This window comes from Serpula lacrymans (genome assembly GCF_000218685.1).
Source record: "Serpula lacrymans var. lacrymans S7.9 unplaced genomic scaffold SERLAscaffold_13, whole genome shotgun sequence".
Taxonomy (NCBI): Eukaryota; Fungi; Basidiomycota; class Agaricomycetes; order Boletales; family Serpulaceae; genus Serpula; species Serpula lacrymans.
In genome coordinates this window covers 765944-782422 of record NW_006763302.1, presented here as the reverse complement: position 1 = coordinate 782422, position 16479 = coordinate 765944, and the positions used below count along the sequence as shown (strand labels likewise).

The following is a 16479-nucleotide window of genomic DNA, read 5'->3' as shown; positions in this document are numbered from 1 at the left end:
AGATACATCTTGCCGTAACCAATCTGGGTAACGGAAAAATGTTTCTAGGACATGAGTGGTTGAACAAACATAATCCTAAAATAGACTGGAAAGAATCGAAGTTGACCTTTGAAAGATGTCCTGAAGAATGTAGACCGAGAATCCGAATCTCTGATCCAGAGGAGGATCCGGAAATATTCTTTGAGGAACTAAGAGAAGACGAGAGGATGATACAGGTGAATCTCCATAATTTCGAAGATGCCACGATCGACGATCAATATTACCATATCAGAGCCCAAGGCACAATGGCACAGAAGCTAGCAGAAGCCGCAGGCAAAGATCGAAAAGAAGGAGGATTCGAAAATATAGTGCCAAAACACCTTCATCAATACAAAGACGTATTTGATAAAAAGGAGTTTGACACGTTACCTGAAAGAAGGCAATGGGATCACGCAATCGAACTAATACTGGGAGATCACTCCCTAGATTGCAAGATCTACCCATTGGCAAGAGGAGAGCAAGAAGAGCTAGATGCGTTCCTAAAGGAGAATCTAGAATCGGGACGAATAAGACCATCGAAGTCCCCATTTGCATCACCATTCTTCTTCATTAAAAAGAAAGACGGGAAGTTGAGACCAGTTCAAGATTATAGGAAGCTAAACGATATCACTATCAAAAACAGATATCCACTTCCGTTGATCGGAGAACTAGTAGACAAATTGAGTGGAGCAAAATACTTCACAAAGTTGGATGTAAGATGGGGATATAACAATATCCGAATGAGAGAAGGAGACGAGCATAAAGCGGCATTTAGGACAAACCGGGGATTATTCGAACCATTAGTCATGTTCTTCGGACTGACAAATTCCCCAGCCACGTTCCAAATGATGATGAACACGCTTTTCAAAGAGTTGATAGATGAAGGATTAGTAATCATATATCTAGATGATATCATGATATTCACAAAGGATATAGAAATGCACCGAGCAACGACGCGACGTGTGTTAGAAATCCTAAGAAAGAATCATCTCTACCTTAAACCAGAAAAATGCGATTTCGAACAGACAGAAGTGGAATACCTGGGACTGATCATCTCAGAAAACGAAATTCGCATGGATCCGGTAAAAGTAGAAGGAATTAGCAAATGGCCAGAATGCAAAAATAAGAAGGATATACAAGCATTCTTGGGATTTGTAAATTTCTATCGAAGGTTCATAGAGGGCTTCGGGGAAGTAGCCAAACCATTGACCAAGTTAACGGGAAAAGAGGACTTCATTTGGGGAAATGAACAACAAGAAGCATTTAACACATTAAAACAACGTGTAGCTTCAGCCCCAGTGTTAGCTCTCCCAGTACCACATGGCCAATACAAAGTAGAAGCAGATAGTAGTGACTTCGCTATGGGTGCTGTCTTATCACAAAGACAAAAGGATGACTGGAAGCCAATTGCATACCTCTCCAAAGCGTTAAACCCCACAGAACGCAATTACGAGATCTATGACAAAGAACTTCTTGCCATCATGACAGCACTTAACGAATGGAGACATTACTTAATAGACGCAGAAGAGGAATTTGAAATATGGACAGATCATCAAAATCTGCTGTATTTCAAAGAACCCAAGAAGTTGAATAGGAGACAGGCGCGGTGGATGACAGAGTTGAGCCAGTATCATTTCACGATACATCATATGCCAGGAAGGAAGCATATAAAAGCAGATCTTCTCTCAAGGCGATCAGATCATAACAAAGGAGAAAACGACAACGAAGACGTCGTACTACTGGATGAGAAACTATTTGTAAGAATGACTCTCTCTCCAGAACAAAGACAAAAGATCGCAGATAGTCAAGAGGAAGAATTAGAGATTTCAAAGTGGATTACAAAGAGAAAAGGAAATGTAGATGAACTGATAAAAAAGATGAAAGGAAAGATAGAGAGGAGAGAGGATGGTTGGCTAGACGAAGACGGTCACATAGTATTCAAAGGCAGGATCTATGTACCGAAAGATGCCGCGTTAAGGGAAGAGATTATCCGACGAAACCACGACTCTGTTATTGCAGGCCATCCAGGAAGATATAAGACGAAGGAGCTAATCACTCGACAATACTGGTGGCCCTACATGGTGTTACGACCAAGAGTTAGTTACTCTGGCGCACACAGGAACACACTATAAAGGTAGTGGAAGATGGGGAGTGGGTACCCCTTGGGCTGCAGTGAGTTAGTTGGTATACAACAGGAGGACTCGCTGAGGAGTCTCCTGGATCTATTGGGGTATATATACTACTACAGGTTTGTTTGTACATGTGTACTATACAGTTGATGAAGGCAGTGGCTGATGATGTCATAGGGTCTAGCCCGTATGGCCAGCTCCACTGCGTGAGAGAGTTAAGTCCAAAAGTAAAAGAAAGGCAACGCGGCGCGGGAAAGGGAAATGCCGCGTGGCATTTAAAGTATAAGGTTAAAGCGGAGAATAAAAAGGAAAGGAGATGTCCGGAAATTGTGTTATCGTAACACTACCCCCCTTCTAAGGCTCGACTTCCAGGCGAGACCAAATTTCGGAGGTAGTGGTAAAATTTTCGGGCATAGGTTGAAAGAGGGAATTAAACAGGTTTGAATCCATGCCTCTAAGCTTCCTGGGAGCTGAGGGATTCCTAGAATAAAATTCGCGAACAGCGTCGCGGGAGTTTTCCAGATGGGTTTCTGGTTCCCACGTTCTGTCCTCGTCTCCATAGCCCTTCCATAGGACCAGGAACTCTAATTTTCCACGCTTCAAGCGTGCATCTACCACTCGTTTGACTTCGAATTCTTCTTCACCTTCCTGGGTGACTACTACCGGACCGGGCCGGTCTACGCGCTGTCCCGGCAGCGGTCCTTTGTAGGGTTTCACACGGCTAATGTTAACCGTGGGTACCACCCTCATTCGTTTTGGGAGTTCCAGCTCCACCGCATTAGGTTTGACTTCCTTAATCCGGTAAGGGCCAATCCACTTTTCGGTCAGTTTTCTAGACTGCCGGTCTTTTAATTTCAAGTGGTCGGTGTCTAACCAGACCAGGTCGCCGACCTTGTAATCAGGGGCCTTAGAGCGTCTACGCTCTGCCCTGTCTTTCATCTGCTCCGCAGTTTTAAATAGCGCTTTGCGCGTTTCGTCCAAGACAGACTTCATGTCTTTGACCATGCTCCCAGCAGCCTCGTTTTTGCTTTTGCCAGGTTCTACACCCATTCTGGGGAGGTACGATCTAGTAACCTCGAATGGTGCCTTTCCTGTAGCCGACGACTGTTTAATATTATACGAGAACTGGGCTATCTTTAGCCACTTGGCCCAATCCGTCTGTCTGTCATTAATAAATATCCGGAGATACTGTTTCAACTCCTGGTTGAGTCTCTCCGTTTGTCCATCGGTTTGCGGATGGAACACCGTGGATAATTTAGGTTTGATGCCCAGCATCCGGCATAATTCTTTCGTAAATTCGCTAGCGAATTGCGGTCCTCTATCGGAAATTACCGTTTCTGGTAACCCATGGATTGACCATACAAAATCTTTAAATAAGTCTGCCGTACCGGCGGCGGTGATGGTTTTGTTGGTGGGTATGAATACCACTTCTTTGGAGAAGCGATCTACTACCACCATTACTGAATCGTACCCGTTTGACTCGGGCAGATCCGTCGTGAAGTCCACCGATATATCCTGCCAGGGGCCAGCTGGTATCGGGTTCGGCATGAGTTTACCGGCCGGCGGTAGATGGGAATTCTTGGCCATGGCGCATCTCAGACAGGATTTTACATATTCCTGTATGTCTTTGACCATGCCAGGCCACATGTAGTTTCTGGAGATCAACTCCATTGTTCGTTGCCATCCAGGGTGCCCAGCCACTGGAGTGTCATGATGTCTATCTATTGCCTTGATCCTTGCGGACTCAGGCACATAGATTTTGTTTTTGAAATGAAAGAGCCTGTCTTTCCATAAATAGTTTTCATTGCCGTCAAGGCGCGCCTTTTCCTCTGGGGAGATGTCTTTCCTGAAGATTTCTAGAAGAGCGGAATCTTGCCCGATTCTAACATTGGCAACCCTTGATTGATCTATCAGGGTGACACCTTTGTTGTCATCTTCAATGCCGTTGGCATGATCCTCTCTTCTAGATAAAGCATCCGCTTTCCCCATTGAGCTTCCTGGCTTATGAATTAATTTATAATTGAACCTTGACAAGTACACCGCGTAGCGGGCCTGTCTCCGGTTCAAGTCTCGGGCCGTCATGAAGTACTCTAGGTTCTTATGATCGGTCCAAATTTCAAATTGGTGCCTAGCACCTTCTAAGTAGTGCCGCCAGTGCTCTAAAGCTCTAATGATGGCCAGCATCTCCTTGTCGTATATTTGATAGTTGCGCTCTGTAGGAGACAAACTATGCGATAAATAGGCACAAGGCCTCCAAAGATCATCAGGGCATTTGATTGATAGAACAGCCCCAGTGGCGAAGTCAGAAGAGTCGGTTTCTAGCCGGAACTCTTTGTCTAATTCAGGGAATGCCAATATGGGCGCTGTTGTAAATGCCTGTTTAAGCTTATCAAAAGCTTCCTGTTCTTTGGCGCCCCACTGCCAAACAAGGTCCTTTTTGGTAAGATCGTTCAACGGTCTCGTGATTTTTGCAAAGTTTTCAATAAACCTTCGGTAGAAATTGCCTAAGCCTAGGAAGGCCCTAACTCCTTTGACGCGAGTAGGTTCTGGCCATTCCAAAATAGCTTGAACTTTCTCAGGGTTCATCCTGATTCCGTTCTGGCCTATGATCATACCGAGGAAGTCTACTTCCTTCACTTTAAAATTACATTTTTCGGGTTTGACGAATAGGTCCCGTTCCTGTAAGCGTCGAAGGACTTCTTGCACGATTTTGTCATGCTCAGCCTCATCGTCCGACTTTGTAAATATTAATAAATCGACAATGTAAATGACGACACAGTTTTCCATATCCGCAAAGATCTCATTCATCATGCTCTGAAAGGTCGCCGGTGAATTGGTCAACCCAAAGAACATAACAAGGGGTTCGAAAGATCCTCGGTGGCACGTGAACGCGGCCTTCCAAGCATCTTCCTCTTTGATTTGTATATTATTGTACCCCCATCTGAGATCCATTTTAGTCAGAATCTTGGCGCCAGCCAATTCGTCTACTAGCTGACTAATTAAAGGCAACGGATACGCGTTTTTAACTGTGTGCTCATTCACGTAACGATAGTCCATAATCATGCGCTTCTTACCATCCTTTTTAGGAATGAAGAACACCGGGGACGTCATAGGACTTTTGGAAGGTCTGATGTAACCCTTCCTAAGTTGTTCGTCTATGAAACTAGATACCTCGTCTCTTTCGGGAGCAGAGAGCGGTATCATGTGTCCCTTCCTTGGTTTGAAGGTGTCTTTCAAATCTATAGCATGGTCCCAAGGCTTAGCCTCTGGGAAGTGCTCTGATTTGTGTTTCGAAAAGACTTTCCAGAAGTCGTGGTACTCGGGAGGTACCAGCCTCTTAATCTCTTCCTCAGGTTTTACCTCATCATCGTCATCGTCGATCTTTTCTAAAGATCTGAGCTCGTAAACGTGACTAGCGTTTAACTTTTCGAGACGCTCATTGTGACGGACATGATTTGGTTTACCCAAGTTTACACATTCCTGGGGACAACGTGACAATGTGACAACCCCTGTCTGCCAGTTGATCTCAGGATTGTGTTTAAATAGCCAGGTCCAGCCTAAGATTAAATTAATCTTCCCTAGTTGGGTAGCCTCGGCAGTGACTCGTTCTCTGTGTCCTTGGTATTCGACCACAAAAGAACATTTGTGTGTGATACAGCCACCTGCGTTAAGCGTACCGTCAACGTTATAGACGGGAATAGATGTTTCTAATTTTACAAGGGAGAGTCCAATTTGCTCCGCCCAGACCTGATCTATGAAGATCCCGTTAGCGCCTGAATCAAGCAGTGCGCTCGTTGAGTGTACTTTGCCCCTGGCAAGGTTTTCCACGCCAACGTCTAAACGGATCTCCTTTTGGAATAAATATGTGCGCATCAACACACGCCTTGGGATTTCGGGAAAGGGTGGCTCCAAAGAAGAAGAAGGAGAAGAAGGAATTTTGAACGATACATGTTTTTCTATTTTTGTTTCACCAGAATCAAGCACCCTAGTGTTTGTCTCGCCGGGGCCACGCTCCAAGGGAGACGCTGGTGCAGCGGTAGTATCATAAATATTACAGTTACATTTCTTCATACAAGTACATACTTCTGATAACAAATTTAGAAATTTATTTACAAATTGGGGAGCCATCCCCGTCATTCCGTTATTGCTCGTGCAACACCCCGGAGCAGGGGCCACTTTGTTGTGGTTTACTTCATTTTTAACAGGAGCTAAGGCACCCAAGTGACCTAAGCCCCGAATTCTTTTCCCTGAGCCTTCATTTCGTTGACCTGTTGGTCATAGAAGAAGGCCCGGATTTCGTCGTAAGAACGACCGGCCAAAGAGTTGAGCCGATCGTCCGGTTTTTCGTTTTCTAATTGGCGCACCTGGCGCCCTTGATTATTTTTTTGTTGGGCAGCCTGTGCCCCGTTTCTACAGTCTCGGGACATGTGTCCCTCTTGGCCGCAGTTGTAACAGCTGCCCTTGAATCTGCGCATTTGTCCGCCTTGGACCGCGCCGATATCCATAGGAGCACCCTGTCCTGGCTGCAGCCCGAACGGCTTGAACCCGCGAGAGTGATTATGATTTTGGTTTGATGACCCAGGGCGCCTCTGGGGTATGGTGGTTTGTTTGGTGGACCCGCCACCTTGGTGCATAGCGTAGAGCTCCATGGCCCTACCAACTCGTCTGACTTCCTCGGCTGCCAGAGCCAGGTCGTCACTTCTCGTATCCTGCAGGTAGATCTGCTCTGCAATGCGAGGGTTCACATTGCGTTCCAGCAGTTCTACTGCGTGTTCGTTACCTAACCCTCCTTGGATGGAGAGGGCCAGGAACTGGGTGACGTAATCGTCCGTCCTCAGGTTTCCCTGTTTGAACGAACGGATTTGCTGCCGAGCCCAGTCACGCTCAGCTTGTGGTTTGAAGTATTTTTCGATCTCCTTCTTGAGATCATCCCAGGTAGGCCATATACCCGCGGTGTAGCATTCCTGGAGTCTTACTTGGGCGTATCGACCCGCCACAGGTCCTTTTAGTCGAGATAGCACCGCAGTGGATACCTCAAAGTCGTCGGCAAATGCTTCCCAGTTTGCCTTGACCCAAATCTGGAGTTTGATCCACCATTCGGCGAATCGCGCTCGGTCTCCTTCGAAGGCGCCAGGGTCAGCGACGACTTCGACTTTCTTGTTAAACTTTTTCTCTACCGAGGGGGTTGCTACAGGGGGGTTGGCCTGTATCTCGGCGAGCTGCGAGGTTAATTCCGCTATCTGCACACGCATTGCGTGCAGTAACGCATTCATATCTTGGGGTTGCGACGACATGTCGACTTGTTCTCTTTGGGTAACGTAAAAATAGGTAACTGGGGGTCCCCGCTTGCTATCTGCGGATCAACCTCTTCCCAGTTGAGTATCGGATCTCAATCTCCGACTACCCACACTATAGTATTTGAAAATGTATATAAAATGTAAACGTAATAAACCCTGGTCCGAACGGTTGTCAGGGGGTGGTCCGCTTGTTAAGCTGTCAACCCTTCTCCAGACTGGCGGAGGCAAGTGCCCGGCCTGGTCAGAGGTATTCGAAAGTGAAGGTTTGTATTTTAAATCTAATCAACAGTGGTTCCACACCGACTGTTGAGCTAAGTACTCCCCTTAACGCTGGGGGCCGCGTATTACAGGTTTTGGGTTCTTCTCCCAAAGCACTACAAGGCCGTCGCTAGGAGCGCACCTATCTGCTATATGGGATATTCCTAACCGCTAACCAATCTCCTTAACCCTGGAGTCCGGGTGCCCAAATGATGGGACTTCTGCACACACGTGCGAGAGAGTAGAAAGAGCGAGTCCTAATGTTACGACCAAGAGTTAGTTACTCTGGCGCACACAGGAACACACTATAAAGGTAGTGGAAGATGGGGAGTGGGTACCCCTTGGGCTGCAGTGAGTTAGTTGGTATACAACAGGAGGACTCGCTGAGGAGTCTCCTGGATCTATTGGGGTATATATACTACTACAGGTTTGTTTGTACATGTGTACTATACAGTTGATGAAGGCAGTGGCTGATGATGTCATAGGGTCTAGCCCGTATGGCCAGCTCCACTGTGTGAGAGAGTTAAGTCCAAAAGTAAACGAAAGGCAACGCAGCGCGGGAAAGGGAAATGCCGCGTGGCATTTAAAGTATAAGGTTAAAGCGGAGAATAAAAAGGAAAGGAGATGTCCGGAAATTGTGTTATCGTAACACATGGACAGAGATATCACGAGATACGTAGATGGATGCGAAGTCTGCCAAAGAACCAAGACAGACCATAAAAAGAAAGCAGCACCGCTCCACCCAAACGAGATCCCGGATAAGCCTTGGCAGATCATATCAGTAGATCTGATCGGACCGCTACCAGAATCAAATGGATATAACATGATAATGGTAGTAGTAGATCGATTTACCAAAATGATCAAGGTAATTCCCACGCAGATGGAAATCACATCGGAAGGAGTGGCATGACTATTTAGAGATCATGTATTCAGAAACCACGGCATACCCGAAAAGATCATCTCCGATCGGGGACCGCAATTCGTTTCAAAATTCATGAAAGATCTACATACGCTTCTTCAGATAAAAGCGAACCCATCAACGGCTTGGCATCCACAAACGGATGGACAAACGGAGAGGATCAATCAAGAGATAGAACAGTATCTCAGAATCTTCGTAAACCATAAACAAGATGATTGGGCAGAATGGCTTACCCTAGCAGAATTCTCTTACAATAACAAACAACATTCTGCGACGGGATATAGCCCGTTCTACCTGAATCATGGACATCATCCGAGAACACAGGAAGTAGTGAAAGTGGGGGTAAAGAACGAAAATGCAGAAGATTTCGTAAAGAGAATGACAGAAACAAGGAAGAAAGCAGAAGAATCGCTGCAAAAGGCAGCTGAACAAATGAAGAAGCAGTACGATAAGAAGAAAAGAGAAGCAGTGGAATATAAAGTAGGAGATAAGGTGTACGTAGAAGCGACCAATATCTCAACAGATCGACCAGCCAAGAAACTGGACAATAAGAGACACGGTCCGTTTGAAATACTGGAAAAAATAGGCGAATCAGCCTATAGATTAGCGCTACCACCGACATGGCGGCCCATTCATCCGGTTTTCAACGAGATAAAACTCACGCCGTACAAAGAACCACAGTTCCCTTCCCAACAGAAACCTAAACCGATACCGCCGGTAATAGTAGACGGACAAGAAGAATACGAAGTCGAAGAAGTTCTAGACTCACGTCTAAAACGAGGGAAATTGGAATACTTAGTACATTGGAAGAACTATCCAAAAGAGGAACGCACGTGGGAACCCGAACAACACCTAAACAACTCACCCGACAAAGTAAAAACATTCCACGATAACAACCCTAGTGCACCCCGACGGATCCGTTTTCAATTACATTTCCAACCCTTCGAAAACTTCACAACGACTAGAGTCCGAAAACAATTGTTTAATTGGGAAAACGGAAAGATGGACCCCTACTTTCGGGACGAAAGTCCTAAGGAGGGGGTAATGTCATGACTTGAACCAGAAGCGCTAGTCTGAGCGCTAGTTTCCTTTTTTCATTTGCTTTGATATCTAATCACATGACAGATAAGATATGTTAAGCTGCTGCTTTAGCGCGGATAACATAATACATAGTTATATCAGATCACGTGACCATCACGTGACAAGAGTCTAGAACCATTACAAAGAACATCAGTCAGCGCCTCATGGCTGCTGCATGTTAGCTCAGTCAGCGCCTCATGGCTGACTTTCAGAAACATATATATAGTAGACCATCATGTACATACTTTCCTCAGTTGTTGATTAATTTTCAATCGCTATTTGTAACGCTACTTGTTGATTTGAATCTTCATCCCTCCGTTAACTCGGTATAGGGGATAAGGGTTTCACAGAATTGGGATCAGGACCAAGGACAAGGGAATGATCAAGGGTGCCTTGCAAGTAGCGGAACAAGTGCTTGACAGCGCTCCAGTGAGTAAGACCAGGATTAGAGTTATATCTGGCAAGGACTCCAACAGTGTAGGCAATGTCAGGACGAGTGGTAGTGGCCAGATACATCAGAGCACCAACAGCAGCAAGGTAGGGAATGTCCTTCATCAAAGCAGCATCACTGGATGTTTTGGGAGACATGTCCTTGGTGAGGCGCAAACCAGGATCCATGGGAGTGGACATAGGCTTGCAGTCCTTCATGCCAAAGCGCTCCAGAATGTCCAGAGTGTACTGATGTTGGGAGAGGGAGATGGTGCGATTACTTAGGTCTCTAGTGATGGAAATGCCAAGTAGGTAAGAAGTAGGGCCAAGATCACGAAGCTTAAAGTGCAGGGAGAGGTCCTTGACAGCTTGGTCAAGTGCAGAAGTAGAAGTGGATGCCAGTGTCATGTCATCAACAAAGACAGGCAGGATAATGCGCACATCAGCTCTGTTAAAGACATAGATGGCAGAGTCTGAATAAGTACGCTTGAATCCGAGTTTTTCAAGCACAGTGTGCATCTTCTGGTTCCACATTCTGCCTCCCTGCTTTGTCCCATAGATGGCCTTGTCCAACTGGCAAACAAAATTGCGAGGACCCTGATGGAATCCCTCTGGCTGATGCATGTAGACCTTGACATCCATGACTCCATTCAGGAATGCATGGGAAATGTCAATGGAGCGCAAATGGAGGTTGTGGATGGCTGCAATGGCAAGGACAACTCTGATGGATGATATGCGGACAGTAGGTGCAAATATTTCGAGGAAATCAAAGCCAGGGCGCTGGTTATAACCTTTGGCCACATATCTGGCCTTGTAGCGCTCAACAGTGCCATCTGAGTTGCACTTGATCTTGAAGACCCACTTGCCACCAATAGCCTTGACTCCAGGAGGTAGTTCCACTAGTGACCAAGTACCATTGCGCTCATGAGCTTGAAGCTCTTCCATGGCTGCCTCTCTCCATTTATCTGCATCAGGACGCTTCATTGCATCTGCAAACAACCTAGGCTCAGCAGAGTCTCCAAAGTGTGCTACTTCATCATCAACTGCCTCAGAATCACTGTCATCACTCTCAATGGCAGGAGTAGGTTGTCTGTGTTGAAGCCACCATGGTCTAGGTGGTCTCCTAGCCCTTACAGGGCGTCTCAGTGCAATAGGCAAGTCAGGAGAAGGTGAGCAATGAGGAGGGTTATTTGGAAGCTCAGGAGGTTGATTCACAGGTGGTTTTGCATCAAGGTCCAAATGAGGCCCATTGTCAGGCAATGGCTGAGGCTGCTGAAGTGCAGCTGGTGGGCCCATATCTCCCCCTGGACCTGGTGCAGGGACATCCTCAATCAGGCCCAATGGCATGGATAGTGAAGGTGGAGTGGGAGGTGGAGGTGGGACATTGTCAGAAGATCTCTTCAAGCCAGGGAAGTAGCGCTCATCAAAATCAGCTCTCTCAGAGATAACAGTGCGCTTGGTGGTAGGATTGTAGAATTTCCATCCCTTGTACCCCTCAGGGTAACCAATAAACACACATTTCTCCATATGAGAGCCAAAGATGCCTCTTTTGTCCTTTTGCACATGCACATAGGCAGTGCAGCCCCAAACGCGAAGGTGAGACATGTCAGGCTTGCATCCATACCACAACTCAAATGGAGTGGCATGGGCCACTGCATCAGTGGGACACCTGTTCCAGACATGCACCAAAGCGGACAGACATTCACCCCAGAAGCTGTTAGGCAATGCAGACTCTGATAACATGGCAGTGATACGCTCAGTCAGAAGTCTGTTTGCTCGCTCTGCCACACCATTCTGCTGAGGACGATTCCTGGTGGTATGCTGTCTGACAATCCCATGGTCATCTGTGAATTGCTCAAATTCCTTGGACATGTACTCTCCCCCTTTGTCATCGCGCAGAGCCTTGATTTTACGCTCCAATTGAGTCTCAGCATAAGCCTTGAATCTCTTGAAAGCATCAAAGACATCTGACTTGGCCTTGAGAGGCACAACAACACGGAATCGACTGTGATCGTCAATGAAGGTGACCCAGTAGCGATAACCAGAGAATGTGGGGGAAGAGACTTGGTGTACATCAGAATGGATGAGGTCCAAAGGATGAGCAGAGCGAGTATCAGATGAGGGGAATGGATTGGCATGCATCTTGCCAGACAAGCACGGTTCACAGACAGGATCAGGAGTAGCCTTGGATTCTAGTGTAAGCCCAGTGACCAGATCTCTCTGTATCAGTCTCTTGACATCAACATGATGGTGGTGAGCCAATCTGCGATGCCAGAGCATCAAATCAAGTGGTATAGTCGCAGTAAAATGTCCCAATTCAACACAAGCAGCAGTAGATCCATCAAGGAATGCTGCATTGTTGTCATTGATAGTTGCAGTGAACAAGAGAGTGTTGTCAAGCATAAAGGACATGGAATGAGACGAAATAGTGACATTGAAACCACTTTGACGAGTTAAATACAAGACTGAGAGGAGATTATTTCGAAGATCTGGTACATGGAGCACTCTAGAGAATTCCACAGCCCTAGCCACTTTGCCATTCATCACAGGATTAAACACCACAGTACCAACACCAGCTGAATAGACAACAGTGTGATCAGCCAGCTTGATTGGCACACAATATGGGGTATAGTGGTGCATCCAATGACGATGAGATGTCATATGAGAAGTGGTGCCTGTGTCTGCATTCCAATCAATGTCAGCATCAAGTTGGAGAGGGCAATGAGGATCAGAGGGATGAATGGAACGAAGACTTGCATTCCCAGCTGATTCAGTGACCACAGTAGATGAATTGGCATGATTGGGCGAAGATTTGGGCTGCTGAGAGGTATTCTGAGAGTTGCTGGAGCCTGCCTGAGCCTTATTGCCACGCTTGTAGCGATTCTTAGCACCCTCCACTGCCTGTTGGCGACTAGCAATGTATCTGTGGCATTTGTCTTGGGTATGACCAAGTAAACCACAGAAATCACACTGAACGCGAGTAGAGGTGGTGGATTGGTTGCAATGATGGCAGTTAGGATGGGTGCAGGTGCTATTGGCAGTGGTAGACGAAGAATGCAAGGCAGAATCGACTTCAGCACGACGACGGCAATTGATCTCTTCAGCAAGGAAAGCATCCCTAAGCTGGGTCTTGTCCAAGGTGCCCAGAAGTAGTAGAGATGAAGTGAAGTGGGCATATTGATCAGGAAGCGCCCTAATCATGGCCATGCATGTCAATTCATCGTCCAATTCAGACAATGAGAAGCCAGTAGGACGAAGATTTTGAATCTGATGCATGCCTTCGTCAATTCTGGTCATGAGAGACTGTAGGGACTCGTCCTCCTTCTTTCTGATAGAGAAGAAGTTGTCATAGGCATTAAATCTCGTCCCAGGCTTCTTAGAGATGTGCACAATTGCCAGTTTCTCCTAGATCTTGACAGGATCATCAATGATGCCATCAAGATGGATGCGCTGCTCTTTGGTGACATTGAGATATAATGCACCAGCAGCCTTTTCAGCTCTCAACTCCCATTTCTCTATTGCTTCAGTGTCAGTCCCAGGACACTTTTCAGCGCCAGAGACGAGCCTCCACAGTCCCTTGGTCATCAACCAAGCTTGCATTTCACCACTCCACTGGGGGTAGTTAGTGCCAGACAAGGGATGGAACTTGGGATCAGAGTCAGACATGATGGGTGTTGTATAAGACAATAGAGCAATGATAAATGATGTAGGAGACGGCTATAGGCGATGGAATAGTGGCAAAGACAATGGGCAACAGTAGGAGGCGAGCAGATAAGATGGTGAGGCGGTAGAGAGAGGATATGGAGAGGGTCAGAAAGCGCAAGGATAGGTCCAAATAGGGTCCAAAAAGTGTCCAAAAGCGATCCAGGAGGGTGCTAAGGCTTCCTAGTGCTGCTACAGGGTTACGCCTGTGTTCCCCTTTCAATTCCACACTGATATTAACAGAGAAATCGCCTCGAGACAGTGTTGGTTAATAGGGCTTGTATATGAGTCAACGAAGTGACTTAAGCTCCCCAAACACCGCAGACTGAGAGAGGCTCTAGGCAACAGCAAACTGAGGCAATGCAGGCGAGCTTCACAGTCTATAGGCTTGTTCTATCTGATAATGGACAGAGTAGAGAAGATTGGAGCTTTATGCACACACCAGATATGCCAAAAAGCGAAAAATAGGGCAAAAAGTCGAAATTGATGCAGAGACAGATAAGATGGATGGATTGCCACCAAATCAGAGGTATAGGGAACGTTTTTATAGAGTAATAGATGGCCCAAATATCACAAGAAGTGAAGCACAGGATGTGGAGATATGCAATAGGAGTCCAATAGGGGTGAAAGTGCCAAAAATGCGAACTTCACAGAGGATGATGGAGTGGATGGATTGCCCCCAAATTGACGGTGTAAAGTGCAATAGTATAGGGTAGTAGATGGCTCAAATAGGGCCAAGATCCGAGCACAGGATGTGGAGATATGGAATAGGGGGCCAAAAGGTGGTCAAATGATGATGAAGGCTCACAGAAAGATCCAGCTCAAATCCAACCGCTCTGACAGGTCTCCTAGGGTTATTTAGGCCGTAGTAGACGATGGTAGAAGTTACAGGACGATCAGATAAGGATTGGGCGAGATATGGTGCAGATAAGACCAAAAAAGGGTCCGAAATGGGGGTAACTTGCAACAAGGAGTTGTTGTTGGAGATCAAGATGAGATCAGAGTAATCTGAGGTGATGGATGAGATAATAAGAGTCCCAGAAGACGATGGTTACGATGAATAAGCAGTAGGACACTTGGATGGTGAGATATGAGGTCAGGAAGATGGCTAGAGCACAGGGCTCATAACCTATTAAGAACAAAGCTTGAAGGAAGTGTCTAGCCACTTGCTGAGAGCAATCAGGGACTGGAACTAGAGTCCAATGTGAGTAACTATATTATTAGAGAGTATGACAGGTATACAGTACCTAGAGTCCAATGTGAGTAACTAGAGAATAGGAAGCATTGGACTCTGCAGTACTGTCCGAAGTTTTGTAAACAAAGGTAAACAAAGCAGCCATAAAGGCGAAATAATAGGGAACACAATCAATAGTGAATGATAGAAGAATAGATAGAGAAAGGAATGAAAATATATAGGTAGCACAAAGGTGCAGAATCACCAAAACTAACAATGTCTGTCTATTGCCTTGATCCTTGCAGACTCAGGCACATAGATCTTGTCTTTAAGATGGAAGAGCCCGTCTTCCCATAAATAATTTTCATTGCTGTCAAGGCGCGCCTTCTCTTCTGAGGAGATGTCTTTCTTGAAGACTTCCAGAAGATCAGAATCCTGCCCAATTCTAACATTGGCAACCCTTGATTGGTCTATCAGGGTGACACCTTTGTTGTCATCTTCAATGCCGTTGGCATGATCCTCTCTTCTGGACAAAGTGTCCGCTTTCCCCATAGAGCTTCCAGGTTTATAAATTAATTTATAATTAAACCTTGACAAGTATACCGCGTAGCAGGCCTGTCTTCGGTTCAAGTCTTGGGCCGTCATAAAATACTCCAGATTCTTATGATCGGTCCAAATTTCAAATTGGTGCCTAGCACTTTCTAAGTAGTGCTGCTAGTGCTCTAAAGCTCTAATAATGGCCAGCATCTCTTTGTTGTAAATTTGATAGTTGCGCTCCGTAGGCAACAAACTATGTGATAAATAGGCGCAAGGCCTCCAAAAATCATCAGGGCATTTAATTGACAAGACAGCCCCAGTAGCAAAATCAGAAGAGTCGGTTTCTAGCCGGAACTCTTTGTCTAATTCTGGAAATGCTAATATGGGCGCCATTGTAAACGCCTGTTTAAGCTTATCAAAAGCTTCTTGTTCTTTGGCGCCCCAGTGCCAAACAATATCCTTTTTAGTGAGATCGTTCAACAGCCTTGTGATTTTTGTGAAGTTTTTGATGAACCTTCGGTAGAAATTGCCTAAGCCAAGGAAGGCCCTAACTCCTTTGATGTGAGTAGGTTCTGGCCAGTCCAAGATAGCTTGAACTTTCTCAGGATCCATCCTGATTCCGTTCTGGCCTATGATCATACCGAGGAAGTCTACTTCCTTCACTTTGAAATTACATTTTTCGGGTTTGAAGAATAGGTCCCGTTCCTGTAAGCGTTGAAGGACTTCTTGCACGATCCTGTCGTGCTCAGCCTTATCGTCCGACTTCGTAAATATTAATAAATTGTCAATGTAAATGACGACACAATTTTCCATATCCGCGAAAATCTCGTTCATCATGCTTTGGAAGGTCACCGGTGAATTGGTCAACCCAAAGAACATAACGAGGAGTTCAAAGGATCCTCGGTGGCACGTGAATGCGGCCTTCCAAGCATCTGT

The 16479-nt window shown here is 46.0% G+C and overlaps 2 protein-coding genes across 2 annotated transcripts; both read right to left on the bottom strand.

Annotated features, from left to right (window-relative positions):
- Positions 1-12544: 12544 nt before the first annotated feature.
- On the bottom strand, positions 12545-12994 carry SERLADRAFT_399791 (uncharacterized protein; the record flags this gene model as incomplete). Its single annotated transcript, XM_007322591.1, has 2 exons — positions 12545-12811; positions 12888-12994. A coding segment is annotated over one exon (185 nt), but the record flags the coding sequence as incomplete, so codon positions are not given.
- A 297-nt stretch (positions 12995-13291) lies between these two features.
- Positions 13292-13739, bottom strand: SERLADRAFT_399790 (uncharacterized protein; the record flags this gene model as incomplete). The annotated part of the gene is made up of 1 exon (XM_007322590.1): positions 13292-13739. One exon carries the CDS (start codon positions 13728-13730, stop codon positions 13536-13538), a length of 195 nt encoding a protein of 64 aa, XP_007322652.1.
- Positions 13740-16479: the final 2740 nt, after the last annotated feature.